This window comes from Delphinus delphis, chromosome 10 (genome assembly GCF_949987515.2).
Source record: "Delphinus delphis chromosome 10, mDelDel1.2, whole genome shotgun sequence".
Lineage (NCBI taxonomy): Eukaryota > Metazoa > Chordata > Mammalia > Artiodactyla > Delphinidae > Delphinus > Delphinus delphis.
Genome location: NC_082692.2, coordinates 47264589 through 47282243, shown reverse-complemented (window position 1 = coordinate 47282243; position 17655 = coordinate 47264589). Strand labels below are relative to the sequence as shown.

The following is a 17655-nucleotide window of genomic DNA, read 5'->3' as shown; positions in this document are numbered from 1 at the left end:
TTGATATTCCCTGAGGTCTGAGGTTCTCTTTTTCTCCAGTGGTTTGGACTTGGAGCTCCCACCACAGGAGCTCGGGCCCAACCTCTGGCCTGGGAACCAAGATTCCACAAGCTTTGTGGCACAGTGAAAAAAAAAAAAGGAAGAAAGAAAGAAGAAAAGGAGAAGTACAGTATCAAAGAATAAAAAACAAAATAAAATTAGAAAGATAAAAAATATATTAGGAAAAATAAAACTCTAATTGAAACAAATGCAACATGTTAAGATAAAACCAAACAGAAAAAAGGAAAAAAAAAAAGTGTGTGGGGGGGAACAATCCAAAAGGAGAGATCACTAACAAAATATAAAGAATAAAGTAAAATTAGAAAAAAGATTTATTAGGAAAAATAAAAATATAAAAGAATCAACAACAATGAATCAAGAAGGCAAAACAGAACCCCAATCTACAGGAGGAATAAAGAAAAGAAAAGAAAAGAAAAGCCCTGACTATGGGGGCAGAATTTAGGCAGGGGGTGGAACTTAGGCAGGGGCGTGGGTTTGGGTGGGCTGGGGCAACGTTCAAGCATGGGGCAGGGCCTCTAGTTAAGACCTCTGCAGAAGGGGAGAGGCAGCAAGTCAAAAGGTGGGCCTCTGGAGTGTGGGGGTTCCGGAGTTTGGAGGTGGGGCCCTGAGTGAGGCTATGTGGATTGGGTTTGGGCCCAGCTCGTTGGAGGGGGGTCTCCGAATGTAGGGGTAGGGCCCTGAGTAGGGGTGCAGGAGCGGCGCTTGGGTTCTGCACTCTAGGAGGGAGGCTCCAAGGGCAGAGGATTAGGCCCAGTAGTCCAACAGGCCCCAGTGCCTAAGTGGACAGGGAAAGCACTGGCCCTATTCCCTTCTGTTCCTTCACACCCCTCCCCCACTGTCTCCCCCAGGGTCTCCCCCATTACAGCTGGATCCCTAACCGTGGGTGGGTCCCACTGGGTGTAGGAACTCCTGCCCTCCCCCAGCCACCCCTCAGGACTGCGGGTCCTGGAGGTCCGACCTTTACTTTTGCTCCCCCTTCCCGCCCTCCCACTCCCTCAGGATCTGCACGGATGGAGGGGACCTCGGTGAACAGAGGATCAAGCCCAGGACCTCAACAGGTTCCTGGGGGGCCAAGTGGGCAGGGGAAATCTGACCACACTCCCTTTTGATCCTCTGCCCTCAAATGGTTCCCCAATTTCCCCGTTTGGGCATGGGATACCTTCCCCTCCCCCAGCCACCCCTCAGGGGCACCAATCTCGTCCTGCCTCCACTTCTCCTCCCCCTTCACTCCCCCCATGCCCCACGTCCTACCCGGTCACTGGGGGTTCCTCCCATCCCCTTAGGTGTCCGTCGTCCCCCACCGGTGCCTGGTAGGTGCCCTAGTTCGAGGCATCTGTTTGAATGTTGATGGGAGGTGCACTGAGAATTTTGCCAACATCAGTTTGAGATTTTGCCTGTAAGGAAGGTGGTAGCTGATTTAGTAGAGACAAATGATCAGTATTTCCAGAATCTGCTCTAGTACCATCAGAGATGGAACAAATAAAAGATGTAGAGGGGTCATTTAATTCACCTGGAGAATTACTTGGATGACTACTGTCAATTTATAGAACTATTTCCCCCTTTTAGGAGAAAGAAATTCCAGCATGTTACTTCTCTAAGAATTCTAGGCCTAATAAATGTGTAGGAGTAGAGGAACTAAGGAGAAAAGGGTGTGTATCTTTCAAAGGGCCTAAACAAAAGGGAATAGGGTCAGAGACAGGAACCTTTTGAGGTTCATTATGAGTTAGGAAAGACAGGGCCAGGCCCAAGGACAGCCTCCCCATGCTAGGCATTAGGCAGAAGGCAAAGCCACCTCCTTATTTTGCACTTAATGAGGCATGGAGGAATGGCATCTAGAACAGCAACTTTGTAGTATCTGAGCAAGAAACTTTAACCATGAAAACCATGGAGCATGTGCAATCAAAATGCACATGTTGCTGATTACCCTGTACGACCTTCCACGTGTGGTGCTCGACTAGTAAGGGATGGTTTAAGGGAAAACAGCTCTTGTATGGTGGCTTCAGGAGACAAATGTGCAGGAATGCCTAATGCCTATACATGAGGAGGCTGTCCTTGGGCCCAGCCCTGTCTTTCCTGCTTCAGTTAGAGATCCCACTATTTGAAGTGTTTTAGTACTCCAAGGCAGGGGCTGCTTCATAGTAGTGGGGTTGAGCACCAAGAGTGTGGCTCTAGTGTCAGCCTGAGAGATTCATCCCCAATCTGGAAAAATGTTTCCCCAATCTGGAAAAATGTTTCTCCGAGTCAATTAAGGAGGAGGATTGGGAAGAGGCCCTGTAGTTCCTCAGAGCCCCATCACTGAGAATTGGGAAGATGATGGAAAGACTGGTTAGAGGGCTGAAGGCACCTAAAGTGTAAATTTGTAACAATCATTTTTCCAATGTCCTGGCTCTTTGTGATAGTAGCAAAAACTAGAAGGGTTTTGGTTTCGTTTAGGAGCCTTCAGGTGCTAGAGTGGAAGAGTAAGAATTTTGGTGACCTTCCTTGGAGGTGACCCATTTGAGTACAAGAGAGCTGGTTTGCCATTAACTAAATCTGGAGTGGACATAGTTTCCCATTCCATCCTGGTCCTTTTTACTAAAAGGGAAAAGTCCCCGTTCAGCCCATTAATAAACATAGATTTAAAAGCTACTAGGGTAGAATCATCATCTGAAGGAAGACCAGAATTTTCTTTAGAAACAGTCTGAAGTTTATTGTAATAGTCATGAACAGGTTCATTAGATTTTTGTGTTCAAGCCTGAATTTTGTTCTGATCAACAGGCTTTGGAAAAGCCCTAGAAATTGCTTATTGAAGTCACCTAGCAATTGCCTGAGCATGATCATATAATAAGTTAGGGGGCTAGGCTCCCAGTTGTAATTCTAGAGACCTTTCAGGACTTTCCCAATTAGCAATTTTCATCCAATACTGGGCCTGGCCTTTACCAACAAGCACATGAACTAGGTGATATAAGTCAGAGAAACCAGGTTGATAAATCTGAATGACTATATTAAATCCCTCAGCAAATCTGTATAGATCTTTAGTTACTTTGGGAAAATCCTTGACTATGGCTCTCAGCTTCAGTCAAGGGAATATAAGAAATTAAAAGTTTAGCTTCTGGATTCTCAGAAGGCTTGATATTAAAGGAACCATTTCTGTTAACTTCAGAGGAAAAATGAGAGGGGAGAGTTTCAGAGAAAAGGGAAGTTTGGTGAGAGAATTAGTATTGTTGCTGAAACCTGGCTTCTGTTCACCAGTGCCAAATAGAGACGCTGAGACAGAGTTTGGAGAAGTAGAAAAGAGTGTCTTTATTGCTTTGCCAGGCAAAGGAGGCCATAGCAGGCTAACACCCTCAAGACTGTGCCCCTCTTCCTGGGAAATAGGAAGGGGTCTTATAGTTTCAGGGTGGAAAATAGGGCTGTAGATAAGGATCGGGGCTGATGAAGTCTTGCATTTTTCTTTCCTCGTGGAGACACTGAGATCATCAGAGCTGGCGTCAGGTGGTTCTGGTGGTCCTTGAGGTTATTGTTCCATGACCTTCTTTCTAGAATGAAGAATGCTCACAAAGGAAAGGAGTGTTAGGGACTGTTGTCTTGGAGAAGTAAACACCAGGTGCACAGTACAACTTTAACTGGAAGGCAGTCATTTTCAGAGTGCAATTAAACAAGAAAGAGAGGGGGGAAAAGCAGAAAGAATAAGGGCTGAACAAGGGCTAACAACCTGGGGGGCGTCTCATCTAGTTTCTGCTACAGCAGTGTTGGGGGACTGATGGCCTAGGGGAGGCATGTGCAGCATAGAATGCAGAGAGACAAGATGTTATCAGAGGGAGACAAAGAAGCTGAGGGAGAGGAAACTGAGACTTTGGGAGCCATTTTTATCTTTTTATCATTTGTTTGCCTTAGTTAATCTTAAAGTCTTATTTTACCAAGAGGCAATTTGAGACTCTTGATAACATTGGGAAGCCTCAAAATACCAGTTAAAATCAGCATTTCACTTAGTTCTAGAAATTTTTGAGCTACTGTAGTCCAATCTGGATTTAAGGAAATTCGATTTGAGGATTTCAAAAATTCCCCATAATGGCCATTGATGTTCTAAATTGCCTTTGGTCAGGTCAGTCCATTTAGTTAGAAATGCACATGAGAAAGGGCCATGGTTTTTAAACATAAAATTCGCCAGAGTCCCTATGGGGGAGACATCTTCAAAATACTTAGATAACTGGAATCCCATTTCTTAGAGGTTTTTCCTCTAGAGTAAAGAACAATTTTCAAATAGCTTAAACAGTTTACAGCACAAGTAGTATAATCTAAACAGCTTGCAAGCTAATCCCACCTGGTCCTAAGGAGGAGACAGCATGGTCCTGGAGGAGCCTGACTGAGGCTTTTATTTTAGGCAGTCTCCACAGGCATCCAAAGGAATAGGCTGAAGGCTGAAAAACCCAGCACCGTTTCAGAGAAACAACCCCTGTTCCCAAAGGAATAGGTTGAACATCTCGGCCTGTTTCAGTGAAATAGCCTAATCTCAAAATCAGACCCAAATGCCAAACAAGTACTCACATACAGAACAGGGCCTTGACCAGAAAGATGAAACCGTTAAAGAGATCCTAAATAAAGCCTGGAGAGCTTCAAATGCAAAGAAGGCCTGAGCTTAGATCCAGGAGAAAGATGTACTTTCAACCTCCAAGGTTGGTGAGAAAGGCAGTGAGTGACAGTGGGCTCAATTGAGGGTACCACAGCTGTTTGCTCACCAGCCTCACAGCTGTCAGGTGTCTTCTCTGATTCCTATATGGGCCACCAAAATGTTTACCTGAAACAAAAAGACTTAGTTTTTTTGCCAGCGAAGATGGGTTTATTTGGGATCAGCAGAGAATTGCTGTTCGAGGTCTGCAGACATAGCAAGCCACATGCAGGTCTCTACACGAAAAGGGAAGGAGAACACTTCATGGTGTTGCCGACCTCTCAGCTTCTGTGCACCAATGCTGAACAGAAATATGGAGACAGAGATTTTAGAGGATAAGAGATGGCTTTATTCCTTTGCCAGGCAAAGGGGAAAACACATCAGGCTAGTGCTTCAAGAACTGTGCCCGCTTCCCTGGGGAATTGGAGAGGATTTTATAGGTGAGGTTCGCAGTCGGGGGTATATGATAAGGATCAAAGTAGTGAAGGTCTTGCATTTTTCTTCTTCTTGCATTATTTCAAAACAGTCATAGCTGGCGTCAGGCAGCCTAGTAATTGGGTCCATTTATCTCTGGTTTATCGGCCTGCAACTTTCTGAAAAGCTACAGGGGTGATTTGTTACAAGGGAGTGCAGAGAATGTAAACACCAGGAGCAGGATGTAATTTACATAGAGTTAGGGAGTGATAGGTTAGCTTTGTGAAGTACAAATCTATTTACAGACACTACAGATTAGTAACAGTTAAAATAAAACTATGAGTGATTAACTCTTTCAGGCTTGCTCCTTCTCTAGCCTGTTCACTGTTCCCTTTATTTTCTTTGTTCTCAGGAGAGGGAAAAAAACCTCACCTCTATTTTTATTGCAACAATAGGGAGGAAAAGGAAGTCAGGAGACTGCAGGAAACAAAGAGTCCAGGGCTTGTCATTGGCTGAATCCTGGCCAGGAAAGGAGTCTTTCTTCTTCCTGTTGGGCTCTGCTGTCATCAGAGGGTGTGAGAACACCCACTTTGGTCTCCTGACTCTATTTATATTAGATTTCTGTTTATTAATTTTTACGATTCTCATTGCTGAAAATAAAGAAAAAATTCCATTAAGAACACTCATAATCCTACTAATCCTGAGGTGGGGAACAAACTCACAGAAGACAACTTGGCATCCCAATGTCAAATCCTTTCTTATGAAAACCATACACACACACACACACACACACACACACACACACACACACACACACACTCACTGATGTTAACGAATGCTTTCCTGTACCTGCAGTTGTAATATCTGAATTACATTTTATTGTCTGGATAAATCATAATTTATTCAACCAGCCTTTTTTTTTTTAAGACATTCAAATTCCAGCTTCTCCCTAATTCATATAACACAGGGCATATATAATCGGCTAAAAATTAACTTGAAATAAGAAAGCAAAAGAATTTTTAATGGCAAAATAATTATCAATATATGGAAAATCCAATGACTGGGAATATTCATTGGTGATCAATTTCTCATTTTCTAAAGAAATTTTCATTTTCACCAGATTTTTTTCTTGACCACTAAATTAAAAATAGCTAGTTAGAAGTTCCTATGCCTTTATATATATCTGTGTCAGAGTTTGAACTAGGTCAGTCTTAACTTGAATGCTTTTTGTCTAGGTCGTTTCTGACCAAATTGTTGGCCACTGGCAAAGTAGTCACGCATATGGCTCTTCCCCAATTAACAAGACCTCTTCTCATATCTGTTCATATACAGTTAACAAAAGATGTGTATGCTCTTGTCATATGAGTAAAATTGTTTCCTTAGTTAATGCTATCACCTACCTAGTGATATATATTTTCAAGTTTTGTACTGTTGACTGAAAAAAATACACAACCTAAAAGTTGAGAAGTATGTTTTGCTTGGTGCACAAAACTGAGGACTTCAGCCTGGAAGACAGCCTCTCAGATAGGTCTGAGCGACTGCTCCCAAGAAGTAAGGGAGGAGCCAGGATATATAGGGGTTTTTGCAAAATAGTCGGAACATCAAAGATTACTGTTAATAAAAGGAAACCAGACATCTCAAGTTAAGGAATTTAGTGCTTATCTAGGTATGGGAAGAACAAGAGTCTGAACTTACTGAAATCATTCCTTTAATATACACCTTAGCTATCTGGGGCCAGTGTCCTGTTCTTTCCCAGTCTGGGTCCCCTCAGGGATCACCCTAGGGGTCAGTGGTAGTGGCTTAATGGCCTCAGCATCCTTTGTTTGCTGATATGGCAGGCAACATTTTTTATTCACAGTACTAATGAATGAATGGCAAATAATCTGTGTTTTGATGGAATCCAGTGTTTATAACAACCCCCCTCTGCTGCCACATAGATGGGGAATAGCAGAGCAAGCCTGGCGGAGGACATGGGTAGTTGAAGGGGCATCAGGAGATTAGTGAAATGAGAAATCAGTGTGTGCAGAGGCTTCTGTGGAGAGGGTGTTTGACCGAGTAAGGTTTGGATTAATGGCAAGAGGGAGGAGTTTGAACTTCACCTTTACACTAGAGACTCTGCTCCCTACTTCGGAAGAGAACTTCCACAGGCTTTGCTTCCATGTCCTCCCAGCTGCCTGCCCCATGCCCCTGAATGGCCTGCACTCCTGCAGTCCTAGTGGAGACCATTTTCTCCAGACAAGCCCTCTCAATTCTGCATCATTAATTTCTCTGCCTCCAGTGACTCATTCCTACCAATTGACTAGCATACTGACATTTTTTTCCCATCTTAAAAAACAAAAACTCATATATTTCCCTTTCTCTTCCAGCTACTGACCCACTTTTCTCTGTTCTTTCAAAACAAAACTCTCTGAAAGAGAGGTATATAGTAGGTGCTCAGTAAATAATTTTTCAATGAATGAACAAATGAAAACACTTTTAAGGGAGTAAGGCTTTTGTGGTAATCCAGGTGTAAGCCCATTTAAGCCTGCTGTTAACGAGAATAAAAAAGAAAGGGGATGTGGGGGAAGGAAGTATATTAAAAATCTCCATAACTTCCTCTCAATTTTGTTGTAAACCTAAAAGTGCTCTAAAAAAATAAGTCTTTAAAAAAGAGGAGGTAGTATATAAACTTCGAAGGAAAAATTAAAAATCTTTGATGACATGTTATATACAGTTGATTCTTGAACAACACAAATTTGAACTATGAGAGTTTTTTCAGAGACATGAGTTTTTCACTAGTTTTTTTCACTTCACTACTGGAGTTTTTACTCCAGTACTACACGACATGGTTGGTTGAACCTGAGTGTGCGGAACTGCGGGTACTGAGGACCAGCTATAAATTAAATATGGATTTTCAACAGCATGGAGGGGCGTACTGATCTTGGAGAGACAGCAATGAGCAGTCCTGAAGAGACATCTTAGTTCTCTGCCCAGGAATTGAACCTGGGTAGCCTGAATGAAAACCAGGAATCCTAGCTGCTAGTTCACCAGGGGCTAGTGGCTAGAGGCAAAATTCTCCTGGCTCTTACCCCCATTGAAAGCAAGAATGTTTCAATGAGGCAAAAACTGTAAAAACAGGTACAAAGTTTATTATTAGAGGCACAGCACAAGGTATGCGAGAGCACGGAAAGAAACAGTTTATTTTACTTAAGTCAGAAGCTAGGCAGAAATACACACCCAGAGAGAAGGGGTGTGGGAGTCCTCTCTAATGAGGAGGAGCACAGTAAAGAGGTAATTTAAATCCTGTATATAGGACAGTCCTTCTGGGTCTTTGTTTACCTTTGGCTAATTATCTTGTTTCTTTTTCCACCCTCCCCAAGATGCATGTGCAACTTTTTGTTGAGATGGATCCCACCACAGAGGCCTGTGGGTGTATGTCCACACTTATTATGGGGTGGCACCCCCTCCCTTTTTGACACCCAAGGAGCCTTCCTTTGCATGTGCAGACAGGAAGTGTTCCTTGACCTCAGGAGTGGTCATCTTATCTCTTTACTTCAGCAGAGCTCAGCTTCTGCCACTAGCTTTGTCCTTGGAGTGTCTGGGTGAGAACAAAGCTTCAATTTTACTCCACTTGACAGACACCAGTTGTCTGGCCCAGGGGCCCATCTGTCTCCTACCTCAGTACCCCTAAACCCTGCATTGTTCAAGGGTCAACTGTATATGTAACATAGGAGAAGAAATAGCCTGTAATTTTAGCATTCTATGTTTGATAATAAGATTAATTGGTGGCACAATGGATGGATATACTTGATAGAAGTGATTTGTTTTCTTGCTTCAAATATTTTCATTTTCAATTTATCATATACCTTTTCTTCTAAGAATAAAAACCCTATCATCTTAATATTACAGATACTTGTTGACCAGGTAATCTTTTATTTCTCATTAGACTCCTCTTGATTTTGTCAATTTCTCAGATTTTTCTTGTTTTTAATGACCTTGGAAGTTTTGAGAATTATTGGTTAAGAATTTCATAGAATTTCCTCAATTGGGATTTGTCTGATATTTTTCTAATAATTAGACTGGAATATGTTTGGGGAGGAAGATCACAGGTGTAAATTGCCATTCTCTTTTCATGGGTACATACTATCAATATGACTTAACACTGTTGATGTTAATCTTGATCAGCTGGCTGGAGATAGTGTTTATCAGGTCTCTCTACTGTAAAGTTACTCTTTTTTTTTTCTTTCTATAGGGTACTTTTTGAAAGAAAGTCACTACATGCACCCCAAACTTAAGGAGTAGGGAATTATGCTTCATTTCCTTAAGGTGGAGTCTCCACATAAATTATTTGTCATTTTTCAAGAGATTTGTCTATTGCCTCCTGTTTTTTATTTATTTGGTTTTTTAAAATTTATATCAGTATGGACTCACGGATAATTATTTTATACCCTGGGTTATAATCTAATAAAACTTTCAGTGAGCTGAATTGTGTCCCCCTCCCAAATTCATACGTTAACACCCTAAACCCCAATGTGATGTTATTTGGAGATTGTTGCCTTTGGGAAGTTAAGTAGATTTAGATGAGGTCATGAAGGTGGGGGCCTCATGATGGGATTAGTGGTCTTATAAGAAGAGACATCAGAAACTCTGCTCAATCTCTCTCTCTCTCTTTCTCTGCCATGTGAGGACACAGCAACCACCTGTAGACCAGGAAGAAGGCCCTCATTGGGGAACAGAATTAGCCAGCACCTTGCTCTTGGATTTCCCAGATTCCTGAATTGTGAGAAATAAATTCCTGTTTATTTCTATTTAAGCCACCCCGTTATTGGTATTTTATTATGGCAGCCCAAGCTGACTAATACAATACTTTATTTTGTTGTTCAAACTTTTCTACATTTGGCCATTGGGAGCTGGTTGACTTGTCTTCCATACCCCTCTGGCATACCCCCAATCATTGTGCTTTTTTTTCTTTAGACTAACTTTCTGGAACTAGAAGATGCTCCAGGTTCATTTAGTATATTTCTTGCCCCAGTCCTATTATCAGTCATTTCTCCAATGGTCCTGATTCTTTTAATTGGAGAATGGTGTTAAAAACCAAGATCCCTGGTGGCACAGTGGTTGAGAGTCCACCTGCCAATGCAGGGGACGCGGGTTTGTGCCCCGGTCCAGGAAGATTCCCACATGCCGTGGAGCGGCTAGGCCCGTGAGCCATGGCCACTGAGCCTGCGCATCCAGAGCCTGCGCTCCGCAACAGGAGAGGCCACAACAGTGAGAGGCCTGTGTACCGCAAAAAAAAAAAAAAAAAAAAACCAAGATCTGGTGCTAAGTGTGCTCATTGCTACTAGGAGGTCATCAATTCTAGGCCTTTTCATCTGACAGAATGAAAGGATATATATGTGCACAGGATATATATGTGCAAGGATATATATGTGCATAGTAACCTGTGTATATTCACATAACTATAAATATTTTCATATGTAACCATCTATATTAATATTAAGCTAAACATGGGTTTATACTGTTGTCTCCAACTCTAATCTGTTACCTCCTTGTAGAGTACCCCTACTCCTTTCCTTGCTTATCTGTAACCTTTCTTCCACTCCCAATAGTGAGAAACCTGGCTTCTGCCATCTGCCACTCATTTACTTAATTGTTGAATTCTGGTATACATGTATAGCAGTATCAAAATTGTTAATCTTTACCCCTATGAGAAACAACTTTATTAACTAGAGTATAGTCCTCATCTTTTGCCTGTCATCTTACTGCCTCTAAAATATGGAATGCATCACAGATTTGCACGTCATCCTTGTGCCGAGGTCATGCTAATTTTCACGTGTCATTCTAATTTTAGTATATGTGCTGACAAAATGAGCACAATAATCAAACTTTTAACAAAGATGACAACATGACCACTGTAGGAAAGAAGAATATACTGTCTACACTCAGAACCTTTTAACATATCATTTCATTTCATTTACTTTGTAAATGTACTTTGTTGCATTTAAAGGAAAGAAGTTGCCCTCCCAACTTACGTAAATCATCATAGTATTGAATTATTTGTGAAATAGCAAAATGTTCATATTTTAAACTGTTTTGAAAAACATCTAGATTCAATACTTTCCTTGTTTACTTCAATAATGAGTAAATAAGAATCTTTGGCAATTAGCAACCTAATTGTTCACATCAGTGAGGGACTACTAATGGAATTTAAAAATCTAAACAGTTTGTCTTTTTAAAAAATTATATTAAGCATCCTTCCTTCCTCATCGTTTTTCCACATTGCTTTCAGTATCAGTTTGTAAATTTATGCCTTTTTAAAACAGAGGTAGTATTTAGATAAACTTTCCTCCAGCCCCCTCTCAAAGGTTGCTGATTATGAGCTATGTTGACTTATTTATTAAAATATAGTAATAAGTAAAGAATGTCCTTGCCATCTACCTAACTATACTATCCCTGGCTTCACTTAAAATTTTTTCCAGCTTTATTGAGGTATTATTGGCAATTAAAAATTGTATATGTTTGAGGTTTACAATGTGATGTTTTGATATTTGTATACATTGTGAAATGATTATACAACCAAGCTAATTAATATATCTATTACTTCAAAAGATTCAATTATCACATTACTTGTGATGTACTTTCTTAGCAAATTTCAAGTATACAATACATTATTATTAAATATAGTCACCATGTACGTTAGGTCAGCAATAATAAAAATGATAATATTTTAATTGAAGTACAACTTATAATGGCTGTAAGTTTTTACACATTTAATTGCATATGTTTAACCTTTACCAGAAAAACCCTTATTTTTATTAAATATCATAAATTATGCTTTACTTTACCATTAAAAGATTTTAGATGACCAAATCACATAGGAATATCCAGTTTTTAAAATACAGAGGAATATTTCTGATTGGGAAAGAGAAAACCAATTTTATTTTATTTATTTATCTTTTGCGGTTGTGGCCTCTCCCGTTGCGGAGCACAGTCTCCAAACACACAGGCTCAGCGGCCATGGCTCACGGGCCCAGCCGCTCCGCGGCATGTGGGATCTTCCCGGACCGGAGCACGAACCTGTGTCCCCTGCATCGGCAGGCGGACTCTCAACCACTGCGCCACCAGGAAAGCCCGAGAAAACCCATTTTAAAGTGTGTGTGTGTGTGTGTGTGTGTGTGTGTGTGTGTGTGTGTGTGTACTATTTAACTTCTTTCTCTTAAGTGAGCATTGCTAGCTGTAACTCTGTATTTCTTTAAATGTGGTTGGGCTCACCTTAAGTGGAGAAATTGGAAATTATTACAAGACAGTGAATTATTTTACAATGGTTTTCTAAACAATAATCACCAAAATAAGTAGTGATTGAGTCATTACTTTAGCCATATTTCCCAAAAGCTGGGTTCTTTTTAAAGATGAAAAACACATGAATAGTTTTTCTTCATAGAACCTGTTGCCATAAAAAAATACCACAGCCTGGGTAGCTTAAACAACAGAAATTTATTTGAAGGCTGAAATCCAAGATCAAGATGTTGGCAGGTTTGGTTTCCTCTGAGGCCTCTCCTTGGCTCGCAAATGCCAGCCCCGCCTTCTTCCTGCCTCTTCCCGTGGTTGTTCCTTGCACACTCCTGGTGTCTCTTCCTCTTCTAATACAGACACCAGTCATACTGGATTAGGGCCACCCCAATGGCAGCTCTGATCAGCTCATGCAGGCCTTATCTGTATATACAGTTACATTCTGAGGTACTGGGGGTTGGGACTCAACACATGAATTTTGGGGGGACACACATAACATAACAGAACATTTTGTGTGACTTTTGGAAATCAGGTTCTGTCTTGTGTTTGCCATTGCTTTTAATTGTAATTATGAAACTCTTTTATCTTAGAGAATATTTGAAGTTGGACCCCAGAAGCAAAGTGATAGTTGGCAACTGTGTTGTCTTTTATTGCCCTTTCTTGTTCTCTTCCAGAGAAGTGATTCTCTGTCTTTTTCAGGGAGGCATGGACAGCTTTGAGAATCTGATGAAAGCTGTCATGTCAGTTAACTTTGACTAAGGACCTCAAAACTTAGTGGTTACAATAACCTTTTTATTCTTCTTCTTCTCAATATACTGTGCGCTGGCTGGATTGAGCTGGGATTGCTTATCTGTGTTGTCTGGGCTCACCTGTGCATTGTGGTCACCTGGTTTTCAAAGGCTTCACTGATGGATGTGGTGGTAGAGTGGCTGTGGGTAGGGGTGCTGGAGGTAACTGAGCCATGTGATGCTCATCTTCCAGCAGGCAAGCCTGGGCTCAATCACCTGCTTGTGATTGTAGGGTTTTCAAGAGCAGGAAGAGAGAGCAAGCCACAAAGAGTAAGTGCTTTTCCATTCTCTCCTTGCATCACTTTTCCTGATGTCTTCTTGGCCAAAGCAAGTTATATGGTTAAGCCCAGATTCAAGGGGTACAAAATAGAGTCCATCTTTTATTGGGAGGAGTGGCACAGCCATATTGCAAAGGGGCATGCCTGTGGGGATGAAAGGAGTGTGTGGTCTCTAGTGAGATGAAGGAAGAGATGGAATGATGAGAAAAATAAACTAAGTAAATTCTACTCTTACAAGAGTTTTCCTCTACACTGAGTAGTTATCTTTTGAGGAAAAATGAAGGCTGTCCTCCAGAGAAGTACAGACACTGGCTGTTGAGAGTGAAAGCACACAGGAAACAGGAAATGGAAAAGAGATCTGAGGGGGTGATGGGTGGAGCACTCACAGCACCTGCTTCCTGAGCTTTTGGAAATATGAAATCTTCTGAGTTCTCAGTAGATTAAAACATGAGCCATTTGTGTGGAGCCAAGGACATTTTTTTGTTGAAGACATTTTTTTCCTTTTATGGCATTTTTTAATGTGAGCAGTTGATCGAGTGACAACAGGGGACACTTTTATACACTTAGGACCAGTAGAGCCCTGGAAATCACCCCGGATTCCCCCATTGCCATATTATTGAACTCAAAGACAGTACCTATGGAAATGCTTAACTGAGAGATCTTGAAATCTCACTTCTTCTGTAAATACATAATGTAAATCTTAAACCAGGAATCATTTTCCATAATCTCACAAGAATTGCAACTCCTTGGTTATTCTTAACAGCCAATACTTGCTCTGTACTGATACCAATTTATGAGTTTCTTTATATCTTAGTCCACTGCCCAAGTTAACCATTAATTCCTACTCCATTAATTTAGAGGGTTGAGCACAGTCCTAAATACATACTTTAGAACTGAATCATCAAACTACTTAATTTAGGGTGTGTGTGTGTGCTGAGTGCTTTTAACACTTTGCTGAGTTTCAGTTTACAAATATGAGAGAGGAAACTTCTATCAGTTCAAAATATCCAAGGGAACTACCCACCCCTCCACTTTAAAAAAAATGTCAAGCCCATAAACCCTCACAGCTTAACTTCATTTAAAGGCTGACAGCATCCTTATTCAGACTAGATATGAAATTTCAGAAGAGATGAACATGATGTAAGTTGTCATTTTCTGCAACACATTTAAATATGGTCTTGCTTCCTACTTTATAAGCTAGCATTGAATAGCAAAGGGATGGTGCTATGTCAGTCAATTTTGCTCATAATAATGCTGCATAACAAATCACCATGAAATCTCAGTGGCATTCAACAATAAGCATTTATTGTCAGACTCACAGGTCTGTGGGTCTCCTGGGCTGGGTCTCCTTCAGGCTGCAGGTTTATGTGTGCAGATCTGCTCCATGTGTCTTGTGCTGGGCCTAGGCTGGGCTATCCTAGCTACCTGGGATACGATGTTCTTTTGGACAGAAGCTCCTGTAGGGACAAATGGAAGCACTCAACACCTGTTAAGACTGAGGCCCTGATCTGTTGCACTGCCACTTCCACATTCCACTGGCCAACACAACAAAAGCAAAGGCAGGAGTGGGTAGCAAACACTGCCCACCAAGAAGAAGGAGTGGGGTATTCAAAACCTCCAGAATAGAGAGAACTGGGGCCAGTCATTCCGTCTACCACAGAGGGGTAGTTGTTTCTGGAAGTAAAAGGACATTTAATAGGAGTTGTTTATTGACATTTATTGCTTAAATTAGAATTGCTTCGTTGTGCTTCTTGATTCACCTGAGTCTGAGAGAATTCAAAGATACATCTTAATATGTTTACTTGAAATGATGATCGAGTTTCCATTTTTTTCTTATATCTCCAACTATAGCTTGAAAATTGAACTTTTTTCTGTACTGACTTCTCCCTTTTTCATTGTGCATTAACATCCTTATTTTAATTCAGCCCTGAGGTGCTGAAGAGTGAGCCGTATGGGGAGAAGGCTGATGTCTGGGCAGCAGGCTGCATCCTTTATCAGATGGCGACTCTGAATCCTCCCTTCTACAGCACAAACATGCTCTCCCTGGCCACAAAAGTAAGCAACCTTGGAAGACAAAAGGGTCTCATGTTGCCAAAAACACCATTCCTTTTCTTCTTAAGTAGAACCTTTGTGATTTTAATAAAACTGTCACTTAAAAGCAGTCATTGTTTTATTAACCACATGATCCAGTTTATTTTTCCTCCTTTCTTCTAAATCTACATCATGTGCTATGGCACATTTCCCCTTATAATTGTCTTCAATTTATCATAGAAAATTATAAAAATAAATATATCAAACTGCTTTTGGTCTTTTTTCTTAATTGTGGTTTGAACTGCCCTCAATCTATCATATTGTATTATCCTACACATCATTTATTATGAATCTGAGGTTAACTTTAACTCAGCTTGAAGAATACAGTTCTATGCTCAAGAACAGTTTAATTAATGCTAATTTTTAATTTGCTGGGATATTTTTGTTTCTGATGAAAATATGTGCATGAAATTATGATGCTTGTTAAGTAACTCTTGTGTCGTGGCCAAGTATCACCACTCAAACGTACCTGTGGCTCCTTTACTTCCATCATTCTAGTCTGTTTATTTTGCAGATAGTGGAGGCAGTATATGAACCAGTACCAGAAGGCATCTATTCTGAAAAGGTGACCACTATCATCAGCAGGTAATTAGTCTCATAACTTCAAACCTATAGGGATTATCAAGAAATACCTCATATCTATGCAAATTCACTATGTAAATATTAAGAGGAAGAGGAAGGGCTCTCAAATAATCCAAAGCTAGAAAAATATTTGTGCATCACCAGTCATAGGGACCATTTGGAAGCCAACCAAGTGTCCAAGAGGAAGTAGTACATTCACTTGAAATATTATGCAACCATTAGATTGATTATTCAGAGGGCTTTATATCAACCTGTAAAGTAAGTATGATCTGCTAAATAGACATTTCTCCAAAGAAGGTATATAGATGGTCAAGAGGCACATGAAAAGATGTTCAACATCACTAATTATTAGAGAAATGCAAATCAAAACTATGAGGTAATCACCTCACACCGGTTAGAATGGCCATCATCAAAAAATCTACAAACCATAAATGCTGGAACGGGTGTGGAGAAAAGGAAACCTCATACACTGTTGGTGGGAATGTAAATTGATACAGCCACTATGGAGAACAGTATGGAAGTTCCTTAAAAAACTAAAAATAGAACTACCATATGATCCAGCAATCCCACTCCTGGGTATATATCCAGAGAAAACCATAATTTGAAAGTGTACATGCACCCCAATATTCACTGCAGCACTATTTACAATAGCCAGCACATGGAAGCAACCTAAATGTCCATTGGCAGAGGAATGGATAAAGATGTGGTACATATATACTATGGAATATTACTCAGCCATAAAAAAGAAGGAAATAATGCCATTTGCAGCAACATGGATGGACCTAGAGATTGTCATAATGAGTGAAGTAAGTCAGACAGAGAAAGACAAATATCATATGATAGCGCTTATATGTGCAATCTAAAAAAAATGGTACATATGAACCTGTTTACAAAACAGAAATTGAGTCACAGATGTAGAAAACAAACTTATGGTTACCAAGGGGGAAAGGGAGGGGCGATAAATTGGGAGATTGGGATTGACATATACACACTACTATATTTAAAAGATAATAAATAAAAACCTATTGTATAGCATAGGGAACTCTATTCAGTGCTCTGTAATGACCTATATGGGAATGAAGTCTGGAGGAGAGTGGATATAGGTACATGTATGGTTGATTCACTTTGCTGCATAGCAGAAACTAATGCAACATTGTAAATCAACTATATGCCAATAAAAAATTAATTAAAAATTTTTTAATTAAAAAATGAAAACAAAAAAACAAGTATCTGAAACTAAGTAAAACAAACAAAATGTACAGGTACTTATAACTATGAAAAAAACATAAAATGTGCATGAATATGGAAAAGACTAGACAAGAACATATGAAACTGAAAAAGGCCATGTTAGATGATAAAATTGCAAGCATTTTTTCCTTTTTATTTTTAAGAAATATTTTAATTTTTCAAAGAAACTCAGAAAGAAGTGCTCCATATATCCATATAGTAGGAATTTAATGAAAGTCCTTATCCCTATAGAGTCTCAAAGTTCTGCCCCCACAGGGCTTGTCCCAGCTCATCCCTA

The 17655-nt window shown here is 40.3% G+C and overlaps 1 protein-coding gene and 1 non-coding gene across 2 annotated transcripts in view; one reads left to right on the top strand and one right to left on the bottom strand.

The window, feature by feature from the left end:
- NEK10 (NIMA related kinase 10) overlaps positions 1–17655 on the top strand; it is a 312540-nt gene that overhangs the window by 142851 nt on the left and 152034 nt on the right. Inside the window, exons 25-26 of the mRNA XM_060021364.1 lie at positions 15383–15512; positions 16063–16133. Coding sequence (XP_059877347.1) covers positions 15383–15512; positions 16063–16133 — 201 coding nt within the window. The remainder of the gene's footprint in view (positions 1–15382; positions 15513–16062; positions 16134–17655) is intronic.
- Positions 10871–10976, bottom strand: LOC132432980 (U6 spliceosomal RNA). The gene has a single exon (XR_009521034.1). It is a non-coding gene; the product is annotated as a U6 spliceosomal RNA (small nuclear RNA).